Below are 15,626 nucleotides of genomic sequence, written 5' to 3' on the forward strand. Positions count from 1 at the left end.
AGCAAGATTAAGTAGCTTGTCAGGTGGCTGGAGAGCGGGTGGGGTTTGAACCCAAGTCGGCCTGGACCCAGAGGCCCTGATCTCTTAGGCCACCTGCACTCTCAGCCCCAAGAACACCGTGGGGACTCCGACCTGAGGTTTTAAGGACGGAAGGTGGGTCTGAGGTCATTTCCCCACCACTCAGCACCCTACTTCTTCCCTGGTCACATCTGCCTTTGTGGGATGCACGTGGCTCCCTTCCACTTCATAAACACCAATTAAGGGAGCTCCTCCTCCGTGCTGGGCATGTGGGGCGCACAGAGGGAACAGGTCACCTGCTGTCACAGCACAACGGAAGGATCTGGAGGGGGGCGCCCGGCGAGAGGACTGAGCAGGCCTGGGACGGCATGTGAGTCTCACCTGGCCTGGGGAGCTGGCGGAGGCCAGGCCACGCAGAGAAGCCATTCAGAAAAGCTAAACGGCCACGAGTGGCCTCACGTCCCACAGCAGGTGCAGGGCAGTTCACCCAGTGCCCCGGGCAGAAGTCTCAAGAGCAGCTGGGCCTGCGGAGTTCTGGGTAACAGCATCATCTATACGCGCGCTCAAAGGATCTGAGTGTAATAAACACAGCATTGCGCATCTGTGACCTCTAGCAGTCAGGAGCAGATAAGACGCCTTCATGCAGCAAGCGGGAGTGCCCCGCCCTGGGCACAGAGGGGAGAAGGGCCAGGGCTCCCACCAGCACAGAGAGTCCTCATCCAGCCCCCCAGCCTCCTCACCACAGCCGTGTTCGGAGCGGGGCCGGGGACAGACCCTCCTTGTGCATTTGGCTGTGCCAGCCCCTAGGGAGACAAGCGCCCTCTGCTCTTGGAGCTGCCTGGCCGTGTGGGCACTAAATAAAGAGGACAGGGCTGTGCACTGAGCAGGGCAGCTCCTCGGTGAGAACCCACATCCCTGGCAGCAGGGAAGGGGAGCCCAGAGGCTCACCACCCCGCCTCAGCTCCCAAAGCCTGGGGCTGCTTCCTGAGGGCAGGACCCACGGGTCCCAGGAAGGAAAGGCGGAAAGCTGCGGGGGGGGGGGCGCTCAGGGCCAGGTGTGGCCCACCTCCACCACCCTCCCACAAGCTGTGCAACTTTGGTCCAATTACAGAATCTCTCTGTGCCTTGGTTTCCCCAGCTGAAAAGTGGAGTAAAATAACAGCCTCAAAGGGTAATGGGGAGATAATCCTGCCCAGCACACACCAAATACTCGACGAATGTTGGTTGCATCTTTATATCAATTAGCAAAGGCATCAGCTTGGAGCGCCTACCTGGCATCACTTTACTGCATTAATCGATTTGTACCTGACTCACCGTTCAGACGGTTCCGGTTAATGGGCCGCTTGCTCCCCTCTCCGTCCCTCCCCGTGCCCCCTCGAGGCAGGAGAACTTACCTATGGTCCTTCGGAGGTCTTCACACTGGCTAATGTGAGGGAACTTCAGGATTTCCTTCCACTTCTTGCTTTTCCCCTTGCGCTTTCCTCCGCCCCCTGCAGAGATGGGGGAGAAAGATGGGGAGCTGATGCTGGTGTTGTCCAAGGCTCCAGAGCCTGTGTCCCAGCCCAGTGAGCCTGTGCACGGCTTCCTGGCTGGGAGACAGGGACACGCCCCCTCCCCAGTCGGCATCAAGCCTATGTGTTCTTCCCGCAGGCTCGCCCGGGCCTGGGCCCCCGCCACCACCAGCAGCAGCGGTCCCTCCCATCCTCCACGCCTGCACCCACACCGGGCACCCTGTTCTTCCTCGGCGTCTCCCACGGCTGTGCAGCCCTGCCGGGTGCCTGGTGTTCGCCCCAGACTCGACCACAACCTTCCGATGGCAGGGGCCAGGCCTGTCGGCCTGGGAAATCCTGGTGAAATGGATTCACAAGCGGGTGGACTGCAGCCCCCTCACCACCTCATTTTACCCCTTGTTTCCCGGGGAGAGTCCCCATCCCCAGCTGGAGGCCAGGTGTCGGGGACAAGGACTTCAACTCCCACTTGTCCTGGGTAGCCCCTTCTTCTCCCGCCTCACGAACCCCAGGGTCTCAGGGGATGCATTTCTCAAGGCTGGGAGGACTCCTGAAGGACCCCCGTCAGGCCTTGCATCCTGCCCAGTGTGCACACGTAATGAACACGCACACGCTAGGGACACACACATGCAATGGATATGCACACATGATAGACATACAAACACAATGAACACACATGTAACAAACACACACAATGAACACGTACATGCAAAGAACACACGGAGCTACCTAAGGCGCACACACAGGTGTTCCCATCAGCCCTGCCACACCTTATCCGTGGACAGATGTCAGAACGCTCAGGTGTGCAAACGGCAAGGGGGGGCCGACTCCAGCCTACGTGTCCCTGAGCCCACCACCATTTGGAACTTGGACCTGGAGGCACCTCTGTGTCACGTGGCCAGGACCGCGCCAAGAACCTGAGATGCCATCGTCTGCCCACTGCCCCCAGAGTGGCCCTTAAATTCCACTGGTCAGTGACTCACCAAAGATCACATAGTCCTTTAGGTCCCTCAGCGTCTCAGAATTTTAAGGGCTTCTTATCCCCCTTCACGTGATCACCACCTCAAATACCCACGAAGTTTGGGGCCAGTTAAAGAGACGCCAGATCTTGGCCAGGCCCTCAGCACCCCGGGATGCTCCCCCCAGCCTCTGACCCCCAGAGAGGGTCTGGGCAGGGCAAGGCCCCTTTCTTCAGCCAGCCAACCCAGGGACACCCGGAGGAGCTCGGATCTGGGCCCGCCCCTGGTCCAGCGTGTGCCGGCGCTGCCACAGAGCTGATCTCAATAAAGGGAGATTCCCAACTCATCCAACTGCCCTGCAAAGCTGAGGCCACCTTCCTGAACAGCAAGTGGGTGGGCTTCTGAGGATGGGACCAGGACCCCCACCCGGGGGGCCAGGAAGGAGGGGAGGGAGCTGACGGCAGAGGCCCAGGACACGGTCCATTTCCCAGCTCTCTGCTCGTTCTGTCTTCAGCCCAGCCAACCAGCCCCAGCCCCCTCTGCTCAAGCCTCCACAAAGGTCAAAGGCCCCAGCTTCCAAGGAACAAAACAAATGTGTATGGGGCTCACGTTGTAGCCAGACACTGTTTGAACATTATCTTACTTAATCCTCAGAATGACTTGTGGAGGAGGAAATCACGGCATATCACAGATGTAGAAACAGACGTCCGACGTTGCGTAACTCACCAGTGGATGGCCTGTCCGACTCCACTGTGCTCTTTGCTCCAGCGGCACCAACACACCATCACATGTCCACACACACCTCACAGCCCTTCTGCTGCCCTGCCCTGGTCCCCGCTCTAACTCTCCCAGGCATAACTATTACCATTGCCACTTGACAGACAAGGAAACTGAGGCACAGGGAAGAAAGAAGCAAGTCACCTATAGCCTCACAGCTCACAAATGGCAGGGCCAAGACCCCAGCCTGAGCAGAATCCAGACCCTATAGGCATTCACGCTCACCCTTCTGTCTATAAAGCTCCCTTTCGGGAGCACCGAAAGCAAAGGAAGCTCCCAGGTATCAAAGAGGAAGCTGGCATCGGACCTCAGAAGTGATACGGCGTCCGGTAGGAGGAAACAGAACCCAAATCTCTCCAGCTGAGGCCCAAGCCACCGGGAAGAGACGCCACCCCAGGCCCGAGGCCTGAAGAGCTGCTCTGTTGGACCCACGTGTGGCTTGTTGGTTTGTTTGCCTGTTCATTGAACCCGGTGTCAAGATTTAAACATGGAGATGTTACATATGAATCCAGATTTGGGACTTCTCTTCCTGCATTTCTCTTCCAGGATGAGCTGGAGCTGGGCGGCGGCTGCCCTTGTGGACAGGACAGTGGCCTCCAGTCGGCAGCTGGCCCGGCCCCTGTAAAGGTTAGTTACGTGCATCACCCAGGGAAGAGCCGCCGTCTCGAGAAATCAGCCAAGTCCGATGCTCCCATCCCCATCAGCTCCGGCTCTGAGGCTTAAAAGGGCCATTAGAAGTCATCCAACCATAAACAAGACCAAAAGACAACCCTCAGAATGGGAGAAAATATTTGCAAATGAAGCACCTGACAAAGGATCAATCTCCAAAATTTACAAGCAGCTCATGCAGCTCAATAACAAAAAAACAAACAACCCAATCCAAAAATGGGCAGAAGACCTAAATAGACATTTCTCCAAAGAAGATATACAGACTGCCAACAAACACTTGAAAGAATGCTCAACATCATTAATCATTAGAGAAATGCAAATCAAAACTACAATGAGATATCATCTCACACCAGTCAGAATGGCCATCATCAAAAAATCTAGAAACAATAAATGCTGGAGAGGGTGTGGAGAAAAGGGAACTCTCCTGCACTGCTGGTGGGAATGTGAATTGGTACAGCCACTATGGAGAACAGTATGGAGGTTCCTTAAAAAACTACAAATAGAACTACCATATGACCCAGCAATCCCACTACTGGGCATATACCCTGAGAAAACCATAATTCAAAAAGAGTCATGTACCAAAATGTTCATTGCAGCTCTATTTACAATAGCCCGGAGATGGAAACAACCTAAGTGCCCATCATCGGATGAATGGATAAAGAAGATGTGGCACATATATACAATGGAATATTACTCAGCCATAAAAAGAAATGAAATTGAGCTATTTGTAATGAGGTGGATAGACCTAGAGTCTGTCATACAGGGTGAAGTAAGTCAGAAAGAGAAAGACAAATACCATATGCTAACACATATATATGGAATTTAAGAAAAAAAATGTCATGAAGAACCTAGGGGTAAGACAGGAATAAAGACACAGACCTACTGGAGAACGGACGTGAGGATATGGGGAGGGGGAAGGGTGAGCTGTGACAAAGCGAGAGAGAGTCATGGACATATATACACTACCAAACGTAAGGTAGATAGCTAGTGGGAAGCAGCCACATAGCACAGGGATATCAGCTCAGTGCTTTGTGACCGCCTGGAGGGGTGGGATAGGGAGGGTGGGAGGGAGGGAGACACAAGAGGGAAGAGATATGGGAACATATGTATATGTATAACTGATTCACTTTGTTATAAAGCAGAAACTAACACACCATTGTAAAGCAATTATACCCCAATAAAGATGTTAAAAAAAAAGAAAAGAAAAAAAAGAACTCATCCAGTCTGCACCCCCTGTGCCCCCATTGATTCCCACACTATTTGTTCCCAGATCTGGCTGGGATTAAGCACTTTTGTGTGTGTGGTAAAATATACATAACAGAAAATGTACCATTTTAACCATCTGTAGGTATGCAATTCAGTGGCATTAAGCACATTCACATTGTTGTGCAACCGTCACCACCGTCCATCTCCAGAACTCCATCATCCCAAATGGAAACTCTGTACCCATCAAACACCAGCTTCCACTCCCTTCTACCCCTGGCAACCACCTTTCTACTTTCTGTCTCTCTGATTGGACTACTCTAGGGACCTCACGAGTGACATCATACAAGATGTGCTCTTTTGTGACTGGCTGGTTTCACTTAGCATGATGCCTTCAAGGTACATCCATGCTGTAGCAAGTGTCAGATTTCACTCCATTTTAAGGCTGAATAATACTCCGTTGTGTGCATACAGCACATTTTGTTTAGTTATTTGTCTGTTGATGGATACTTGGGTTGTTTCCACCTTTTGGCTATCGTGAATACTGCTGCTCTGCATATCTGAGTCCCTGCTTTCAATTCTTTTGGGTATTTGCCTAGGAGCAGAATTGCTGGATCATATGGTAATTCTATGTTTCCCTTTTCTGAGGAACTGGTGAAGCCCTCTTGACAATACAGACTCCCAGGCTGCACCCCATCAGCCTGAGCCCCAACTCTCTGTGATCGGAACCCAGGAGTCGGGCTACGTAAAAGGCTCCCCAGGCGATTCTTAGGTAGCCAGTCTATGGCAACAGGAGTCTATTTAAGACACACACACACACACACACACACACACTTCTTTATAGGTTAATTTATCCATTAAGAAAATTAACACCAAAACTTTAAAAATAAAGAAAATGAACAAAATTCATTAATTCATTAAACCAGTATGTGTAGAGCATCTAGTAAATGCCGAGCACTATGCAGGTGCTGGGGACGTGGGGACGGGCAAGACAGACGGGGTGTCACCCTCTCGGGGCTTCCTTCTTTGGGTGCCCGATCTAGTGAGGAAGACAAACATCAAAGGCTTGATTTCAGTGGTTCTCAACCCCTGGGCAATTTGTCCTCCAGGGGACATTCAGCAGTGTCTAGAGATATTTGGAGTTGTCACAACTGGATGAGGGTGCTACCAGCATCTAGCAGGTAGAGGCCAGAGATACAGTTAAACCTTGCCTAATGAGCAGGACAGCACCCCACAACAGAGAACAATGTGCTCAAAGTGTCAATAGTGCTGAAACGGAGAAATGCTGCTTTATTTAATGACCATTATGACCAACACTCAGAAGGAGTGCGAGGTTTGGGAGAGACTCGCTAGTAATGGGGCCACAGTGGTGGTAGTAGGGAGGTGGCAAAGGTGAGTCAAGGCTGGAGGATGTGACCCAGAGGCTGGAGTAATGAAGGGCCGGTGGGTACCACACAGCCACCTGGGGCTTCCTTCGTCCTTCTCCTCACTTCCTCATCCCCCAGAACAGGGCAGGGACTATGGCAGGCAAATCAATGCTCCTCCAAAGTATCCCTTAATCCCTGGCACCTGTGAATATGTTAGGTTATGTGGCAAAGGAAATTAAGGTTGCAGACTGAATTAAGGATAATGACAGGGACATTATCCTGGATGATTTGGGGGGACCCGATGTAACCAGAGTCCTTAATTTTGGAAGCAAAGGTGGGAGAGTCAGCTCAGAGTGATGTGATGTGCGAAAGACTAGACCAGCTGTTGCTGGCTTTGAAGAAGGAAGGGGCCACGAGCCAAGGCGTGCAGGCGACCGCTAGAAGCTAGACAAGCAAGAACACAGATTCTCGCCTAGAGCCCCCAGAAAGGAAAGAGCCCTGCCAACACCCTAGTTTTAACCCAGTGAGACCCAGGTCAGACTTCTGACCTCCAGAATTGACCCCTCTGCCTGTTGAAGTCCTGCTCTTTCTTCAAACCCCCAACCTTATGCCCCTTCCAGGGCTGCCCTTGAGAGGCAGATCCCTTGTCTGCCCACAGCCCTCTCCCAGCTCAGCCCAGACCTGCTCCATATCCTTCCAGAGGGTGGGGCAGCTAACACAACTGGCCTGGACAATTGCAAGCTTTTGTTAAGTTATGCTGACTGACTGGTTAAGTGAATATTTGCTTAGCACTGAACTAGATGCTACACGCTTGGTCCTCAATAAGGCAGTTACTAGCCCCATTTCACAGATGAGAAACCTGAGGCTCAGGGAGAGGAATTAATGGGGCCAATGGATGAACCACACCGCAAACAGGAGCATGTATCTTCTCCAACCCACACTGACTGGCAGCCACTTCCCGTCTTGAGCATCCTTGGGCTTTATTCTCTTTACCAACCAGCCTACGGTTGCTCACAGTTTACCTTCCACAGGCTAAAAATGAGACGGCCAAGAGGACAGAGTGCCTACCTTCGTGGACGTCCAGCTCATTCCACGCTTAAAAGGGCAGAGCTGAGTGAGACCACTGGGGGTGTGGCTAGGCAGGTGGGGGCTGCATGGAGGAAGGGCGCCCCAGCCAGGGAGGGGATGCCAGCAACACAGGCTGGGAGCCAGACAGGAGGGCTCCTATCAGAGGTGAGAAGAGACCAAGATGTCAGGCTTGTGGACATGGGCTGAACTCTACCCACTCATGGCTCTGGGGAAGGCACCAAAGGACCAGGGCAGCAGGTCTCTCTCCTGGGTGGGCAAGAGTCCAAGCAAAACCTGGAGAAAGGTGGGCGACAGGAAGATGCAGCCTCCAGAGAGGAAGTTGCTTACCAAATCACTTCTGCTTTCTCCAGCCCCCAGGGTCTCCTTGGCTGCCAGCAATGGCCTCGTGCAGGTACACCCCAGATGGGCCGAGGGAAGTGTGATAAGGGGGTGGCAGGGCAGGAGGAGGGAGAGTGGCCAGCAGGAGGGCAAGTCCTAGCAGGGATGGAGCGCAGGACTTGGGGGAAAAAGCAAAGTAATAAAGAGCTACTGTGTCTTAAGCATGGGCCAAGTGCTCATAACAGGGTGAGCTGCTGAGAAACGAGCTGGCATTTCTTTTCCTCCTGTGGATGCGCCCAGGGAAGAATGAAAAGATCAGGCCAGAAAACTGCCATGAGAAAACTGTCACTGTGGGGGAAGAAACTGGCTGTTATTCTTGTTGCTTTTACTGTTTTCCAGGGAGGTGTTCATGCTTTGCAGGCTGAGGACTGAAATGAGAACAACAGGGAGACAGTACGGTGGGGAGGCCTTTGCCCCTGCTGGATCCCAGGGACAAGGGGCTCTGAGCTGTGAGGGACCCGGGACCAGCCTGACACAGGGGAGTGGAAAAGCGCAGAGACCTCTCCTCCAAAGGACACTGACAAAATCGGCAACAGCAGTGACCCCGATGGTGTGAGGTCTTATTTGCTGGATTCCTTTGAGCCCTGGGGCTTCTCGTGCCATCCATGGAAGGGAGTGGGACAGACCTTTGCAAAACAATTGACCTTGAACTTCTCATCAATCTTACAGTATATCTGATTTGGAAGTTAGAGAAATGTGGCATTTCCTGTACTACCAGAGTCAGGGAGCTGTTTGTTAAGACGCCCTCTCATCTAATCCTCACATCAACCACACAAGGTAGGTCCTCTTACTGGACCCATTTGACAGGTGAGGAAATAGAGTCTCAGAAAGGCAAGAACCTTGGCTCAAATCACTCAAGCGGTTTGTGTCACACACCCAGGCATCCTGACTCCTACTCTAATGTTCTCTTCCTCCCTGGTCAGAGAAAGGTTCCTTGGGGGAAGCTGAGAAAGGCTCTCTGCATTTGTTGGAAAGACCTTCCTTCACACCCTTGAATCAGTGGTTCCCAATGTGGTCCTTGGACCAGTTGCACCAGCATCACTGGGGAATTTGTCAGAAATGCAAAATCTTGGGCCCCACCTTAGATCTACTGAGTCAGAAACTCTGGGAGGGGGCTCAGTGGTCCGTTTTAATGAGCCTTCCAGGTTGATTCTGATGCACAGTCAAGTTTGAGAAAGCCCTTGAGCATCATGTGGGAAACGGGACAACGATAGGATGACTCTTTCTGGAAATTTCTCTCTCTGACTTATTTCTGCCCTGCCTACTTCTTTTCTAGATCTGAAAAAATTCACAGCAGTTTGGACCAATTTGGTGATCCTGGGGTCTGACTCTGACAAGAATCCCGGTCCCTGTCCCCATAAAACCACTTACCCGGCCACTCGCCGGTGTAGGAAGGCAAACTGGATGTGGACCCAACTGTTTCCAGAAATCCAGAGGGAGACACTGGAGAGAAGCTCACCAGTGGCCATGGGGGAACAGGTTGGTGAGATGGCCTCAGGGGCCCACCACACCCGGCACCAGGCCCAGGTCTGGCTCCCTACGGAGCAGGCGGGACCCACCTCAAACCCCACCCGAATCATCAGTGCACACACCCTATACTTCCTGGGTACCTCTTCCCATTCTGACCTCTTCCCTTTGGACCTTTATTGTTCTCTGGAACCCAGAGAGAAGAGCATCATCCCTGGAGATAGGCACACTGGGATCCGGAGAGCACCTGATTCGTTTTGTGGGCCCTGAGGAAGTGGAAGCCGGTCTTCCCATGGACCACATCCTCCAGGACAAACTTGTCAACTCACACTGGAAAATTGTGTTGGTGAGTGCGGTTCTAACCAAGGTGAGCAGGAAGAGAGAATCATTTAAGCTGACCCACAAAGACAGGGATTATTACCAGGATCACTGGAGCCTCTAGGAATCCAAGGAGAGGCAGCCAAGAGCAGCTGGGTTTGTGGGAACAGGAAGGCTGTGGAGACACAGAGAACCCGGGGCTGGGGTGTCTCTGCCTCTCACTCCGCCATGTGCCTCTCTGCAGACCATGCCAGGCTTACTCACCTCTTTGCATGGAACCCAATTGGCTGTTGTTGTATAACGAAGAAACTGACTTTGTCCCTGGTTCCTGGTAGGTGATCTCCCAGTCCTGGGGATTTTCTGAGTGATGGGGGTGTGGGTTTTATTCGTGGTGGGCCCCCGGAACCACGCCCGAGCTCATGCTAAGGAGACGACTCAAGCTGGGGCTGGCCATGCCAGAATGACCAACCGTGGGCTTAGAGAGTTGGGGCTTTGAGCCAAATGGTGGTACCCAAACTTCGCGGAGGGGAAGGGGGCTGGAGACTGGGTTCAAACGCGTGGCTAATGATTCAATCAATCACGCCTAAGTAATGAAAAGTCCAATAAAAACTCTGGGCACCGGGCTTGGGTGCACTTCCTGGTTGGTGATCATACACTGGTGCCGGGATGGTGACGTGTCCCTAGCAGACCTTGCCCTATGCATCTCCCACTTTCGCTGGTTCAGATTTGTATCCTTTCGCTCTGATAAAACTGTAAATATAGCGCTCTCCTGAGCTCTGTGAGTCGTCCTAGTGAATCATCAAACCTGAGAGGGGTTGGGGGAATCCCCAAATTTTTAGCCAGTTAGTCAGAAGTATGTGTGGCCTGGGGACTCTCAAACTGGTGGCTGTGGTCTGAAGTGAGGGTGGTCTTGTGGGGATTGCGCTTCCTCTGCGGAGTCTTTGCTCACTCAGGGTAGTCAGTCTCAGAATGGTGTTGCAGCCGGCAGGCCCCAAAGCCCCCTCCCTGCCCATCTGCCAGAATCCTGAGCCTAGAGTCCCAAGGAGCAAATCTGATTGGCCAGCTCACCTTTTCTCTCCAGGCACGCCACATGTCGTGGGCCAGCCTAGGCTCTGAAATTACCCAATCAGCTCTGGCCCTTGTGGATGGGGCGAGATGGAGGGGCTGAGCGAGCTTTGCCCGTTCAGTGCAGAGGCCCCCAGGTGGTGCCAGATGTAACTAGAGGCAGCACAGGCGAAACCACAGAAACAGCTGCCCTCTCTTCCAAAACGGTTTAGGGCACTGCTGGTTAAAGGCACAAGGACACAGGATGGAGGAGGGCCCGGGCTACAGGGGCCCCAGGATTCCCAGCAGGGCCTCTTCCTCCTGTCACCTCAGAGCCCCTTCCTCGGAATGGCTTGTGGGTCACCAAGCTTCCAGGAGGCTGGGAAAGGTCATGTTAATGCCAGGGACCAAATCTGTTAGAAATTCAAATTGTGTTGTAAAGCAGGTCTTTAGACCACGCATCTGGGGGCTGGGGGGTGAGAACCATGAAAACTGGAGGAGCTGCTCTCAGCGCATTTGGATCAAGGTCTGGGAGGGTCTCAAGCATCCTGGTGACTGACTGTACATGGGAAGGATCTCTCTCTGTGTTCCCAGCCACAGAAGCTGATGACTCAGCCACTCCAGCCGGTCAAGTGGAAGGCACTATGACAATTTTGCCTGTGACATCTGTGGAGCTAAAGAGTCTGTTCAATTCCTTTCTAACCAGGTGAGTTTTCAGGACTCAGTTTCCACAGCACTGCCAGCAGGGTTGGTTTTCCAGAAAATATCGCCACGGGGAGGCCGTGGGTGTTCTCAAAGGCCACAGGCAATGCGGAGGAGGCCAGTTTTCCTGGTGGGGTAGGTGGACCCTGTGTCTGCTTGTTTCTATGCTCGCCCTCCCTGCCACCAATATTTCTGTCCCATCCACCTGGGCTCTGTCCCCTTTGCCATTGCCAGAGTGGCACCCGCAGCTGAAGCTGAAGAGGAGGGTGTATCTCACTGGTTCAGAGTCTCTTTTCATACAGCCCCAAACAAGGCAAGATCCCAATTATAGGGCCATTCGGGACTGCGTCACTGAGTGACTCAAGCCTTTTCAAAAGGGACATGACTCCAGCCAAATGTACTTGAGGTGACCTCAGCCTGCAGGGGACTTTCTCCAACCCAATGCACTTGGCAACCACTGTGAAAGGGAGACGGGCCCACCCCTCTGGCCTCAGTTTCCTCACCTGGGATGGGAGGGGGAGGAGGGGGCGGGGGAGGGTGATGCCAGGTCATGGCAGCAGAACCCTTTTTTTTCAAAAGAGTGTTTCTTTAAGATCGCATTAGTACAGATGAGAAGGGAGCTGATCGGGTGCGTGGGGCAAGGGGGATGGAGCTTGCAAACCCAGGGCCAGGGGCCTCGTTCTATTTTTGTAGGTCTCACTTTCTAGAACTATCCAGTACCCACAGGGTCTCTGCCTCAGGACACCCTCTTCTGTGACGTTTCCTGGACGCCCCCTGCATCTAGTTGACTCCCCCCTCCATCCTCCCCTGTCCTCCACTCCTCCGTTACCCCACCGTCCCAAAGCGCTGGAGCTGGGAGGTCAGGATCTGGTGGCGACAAGTGGAGACGCCCCCAGAACTACCCGCTGATGGAAACGTCTGGAAGAAAACACAACACGAGGGGCTACCAAAGGCACCTCTGGCCCAGAATCTCCTGTGATGGGAGCTGTGCCATTTAAGCGGGGCAGCCGAGTCCACGGCTCCTCGGGGCAGGAAGCATCCGGCAGCCCTGGTGTCTTCAAGTGTGTCCAGCGCCATCCTAGCTGGCAAAGGACCCCAGGAGTGGGCAAGAGAGGGAGGAGGGCAGGGCTCGGGGCACAGAGCCTCTTCCCACCCAGAGGGGCTTGCTACCTTCACACCACCACCACCTGAATTCATCAGAATCCAGGATGAAGCCCTGGGCTCCAATCAGAAGGCTGACACTGGTGCAGGCGCAGCCAGGCCGGGGAGCACCTGCCCACACTCAGCGAAGCAAGGAGGACGGGACAAGACCGGAGGCCTTTCCGGGGCCTGTCTACCCGCCTGGGAGCTGAACTCCGTGGCTTAGTTGGGGCTTCCGTTGTTCACAGGGACCCCACCAGGAGGGTGGGCAAAACCACGGTGGGCAAACAGAAGCAGTGCATTCCCACACCCCAGGCCTCAAGGCCGGCTGCACCCTCCATGGGACCAGACATGGGGAGGCAAAGACACACAGGGATCCTGACCACGGAACGTTTCGTGGTGCCACAGCTGTCAGCTACCAGAACCTAAAACCTCCAGGATGTTCTTCAAAGGAAGCGCGGTACTGAAGCGGCGAGAGGTGGGGGGGGGGCGGAGCAGCACGGGGCGTGTACGGCCTGCAGGCAGGTCCCAGCACCTCCAGGCCCCACCCCATGGCCACGCCGCAGCCGGGTTTCCAGGGCAGAAAAGCCTCAGCCACAACCAGAAGGATCCCACAACCTCAATTAGGAAAACCCAAACCAACACCAGGCCTGGTAACTGGTTGCCATGGGGCTGGGGGGACGCGGCCCCTCCCCATCACACGGAGCCTGAGAGAGGGGAGGCCTCCGGTGTGGCTTTGCGGTGGGAGTGGGAGGGCAGGGGGGCCTGGGGACGGCCCCTCCCAGGAAACCCTTGCTGCCAGGGGCAGCACTGAGACTGGGCCACCTTGACCGGAGGCTGCTGCCCTTGTGCTGGTTGCGCTGTTTACCAGGGGTTCTCACGCCCACGGCCTCCGGCCTCTTCACTGGAGTATGATAAGTGGCTATCACAGCATGTTATCTGAGCCCTGCCACACACAGGGTCTTCCCCAGTCACTCAGTGTTTTCTCTTGCGAAGGAAGATGCTGCTACCCAATCTGCACCGCTGCGATAAGAGTTAGAGTCAAGTGTGCAAGTGCCCAGCACACAGTAGGGGCTCACTGGATGTAGCCATTATCAACACCACCACCATCATCACCACTGCCACCCCATCACCACCATCCCCACCCCCCCAACCTCACCATCAACATCACTGCCACCCCCCCATCGTCCCCACCACCACCCCCATCCCCACCACCATCGCCGCCGTCAACATCATCCCCACTACCACGATCACCCTCACCACCACCACCACCATCACCATCCCTACCAACACCACTACCACCATCATCATCACCCGTCACCACCACCACCATCACGACTTCTGTAAATGAGATAACCGAGGACACAGAGCTGGCGAGGGACAGACAGCAGGTCTAAAGCCCAGGTGTTAGGACTCCCAAGTTCAGCCATCTCTCCGCCCTATCACTGCCCCCACCCAACACAGACACACACACACACACACACACACACACACACTTCCCCATCAGCATGATGTCAGCCTCTGTCCTGACATTTACCAGAGGTGCCACAGGAAAGCCATGCAGGAGGGTTACCTGATTTGGTGCCCGTGACTTCTCTGACCTCACCTGCTTCTACTCCTTCCTTCCCTCACTCCAGCCATCCTCTCCTCCTCTTGCTCCTCACATACCCCATGGACCTTCCCACCTGAGGACCTATGTATGCTCTACCTCAGGAGTCAGGAACTTTTTCTGTAAAGACCCAGGTGAAGTCCCTGAGTCACAGACAACATAATACGTAAACAAATGAACATGGCTTTATTCCGATAAAACTTTATTACAAAAACAGACAGCAGGCTGTTGGCCCGGGGGTCACAGTTCACCTGAGTTCATCTGTTCCTGCTACTCCCTCTGCCCGGAGCCTTCCTCTTTCTCCCTGGGAGAAAACATCCCAAGTGTTAACACCTTCCCCTCCTTTAGCCTTTTGCACAAATATCACTCTCTCCATGAAGCTGACCCTGCCCACCTTTTTTTCCCTAATAAACATTTTTTCCCTAATAAATAAAATTGATACTTTAAAGGGAACAATTCAGTGGCATTTAGGACATTCACGACGCTGTGCTACCTCCACCGCTGCCTAGTTCCAGAGCATTTCCACGCCTCCAAGGCAACACCTGCTGCTCACCTGTTCTAACACTACAGGCTGTACCCACCCACTGCCTGCCTCTCCGGATCCCTCTACCCTTCTTTTACTTTGCAGGTTTAATTTCGACTGCACATATCACTTTGTAACATTCCACGTGGCTTATTGCCTGTGTCCACCCCTCCTTCCATTAGAATGCACGCTTCACAAGGGCAGGGATCTTGGTTTTGTTCCCTGCTGTCTCCCAAACACCCAGAACAGTGCTTGGCACATAGTAAATGCTCAGTAACTCGTTGACAAATAGACTGATAAACAGATGGAGAGGCAGGACCACAAGGGAAGAGATGGTTTCCAAATGAACTTTATTATTTTATTTTTTATGTTTTGGCCGCACCACACCACACGGCATGCAGGATCTTAGTTCCCCGACCAGGGATCAAACCCATGCCCCCTGCGGTGGAAGCTCGGAGTCTTAACTGCTGGACCGCCAGGAAAGTCCCCCAAATGGACTTTAAAACAATAAAACCACATCACACACCATAGTCTTTCCCGAGCCTGCATTTTTTTCCCCCTGAAAATGGGAACACAACACCATCTATGGGAGGGACAGGGCACACACCGCCTCCCCAGCCCTTCCCCTCAGGTGTGTCTCCTCCCATCTTACCATGTCAGTTATCCTGACCCCGGACCAAGAGCCCTTTCTCCTAGGGCAGCATGGAAAGAGAGGGGGCTCTATCAGACGAGCAGCGTTGGACTTCTGAGTCCTCTGTCCACCAGCTGAGTGACCACAGGACACCTTCCCAATCTCTCTGAGCCACAGTTTCCTAACAGGTGTAATAACCAAATGCCCTTTGTCAGGGTCAGATA

At 53.6% G+C, this 15,626-nt stretch overlaps 1 protein-coding gene across 2 annotated transcripts in view; it reads right to left on the minus strand.

The window, feature by feature from the left end:
• GRK5 (G protein-coupled receptor kinase 5) overlaps positions 1–15,626 on the minus strand; it is a 224,820-nt gene that overhangs the window by 118,978 nt on the left and 90,216 nt on the right. For both annotated transcript variants that reach the window (XM_060286044.1, XM_060286043.1), the window contains exon 2: positions 1,413–1,508. In XM_060286044.1, coding sequence (XP_060142027.1) covers positions 1,413–1,508 — 96 coding nt within the window. The remainder of the gene's footprint in view (positions 1–1,412; positions 1,509–15,626) is intronic.

The sequence above is a fragment of the Globicephala melas genome, chromosome 16 (genome assembly GCF_963455315.2).
Source record: "Globicephala melas chromosome 16, mGloMel1.2, whole genome shotgun sequence".
NCBI classification, from domain to species: Eukaryota; Metazoa; Chordata; class Mammalia; order Artiodactyla; family Delphinidae; genus Globicephala; species Globicephala melas.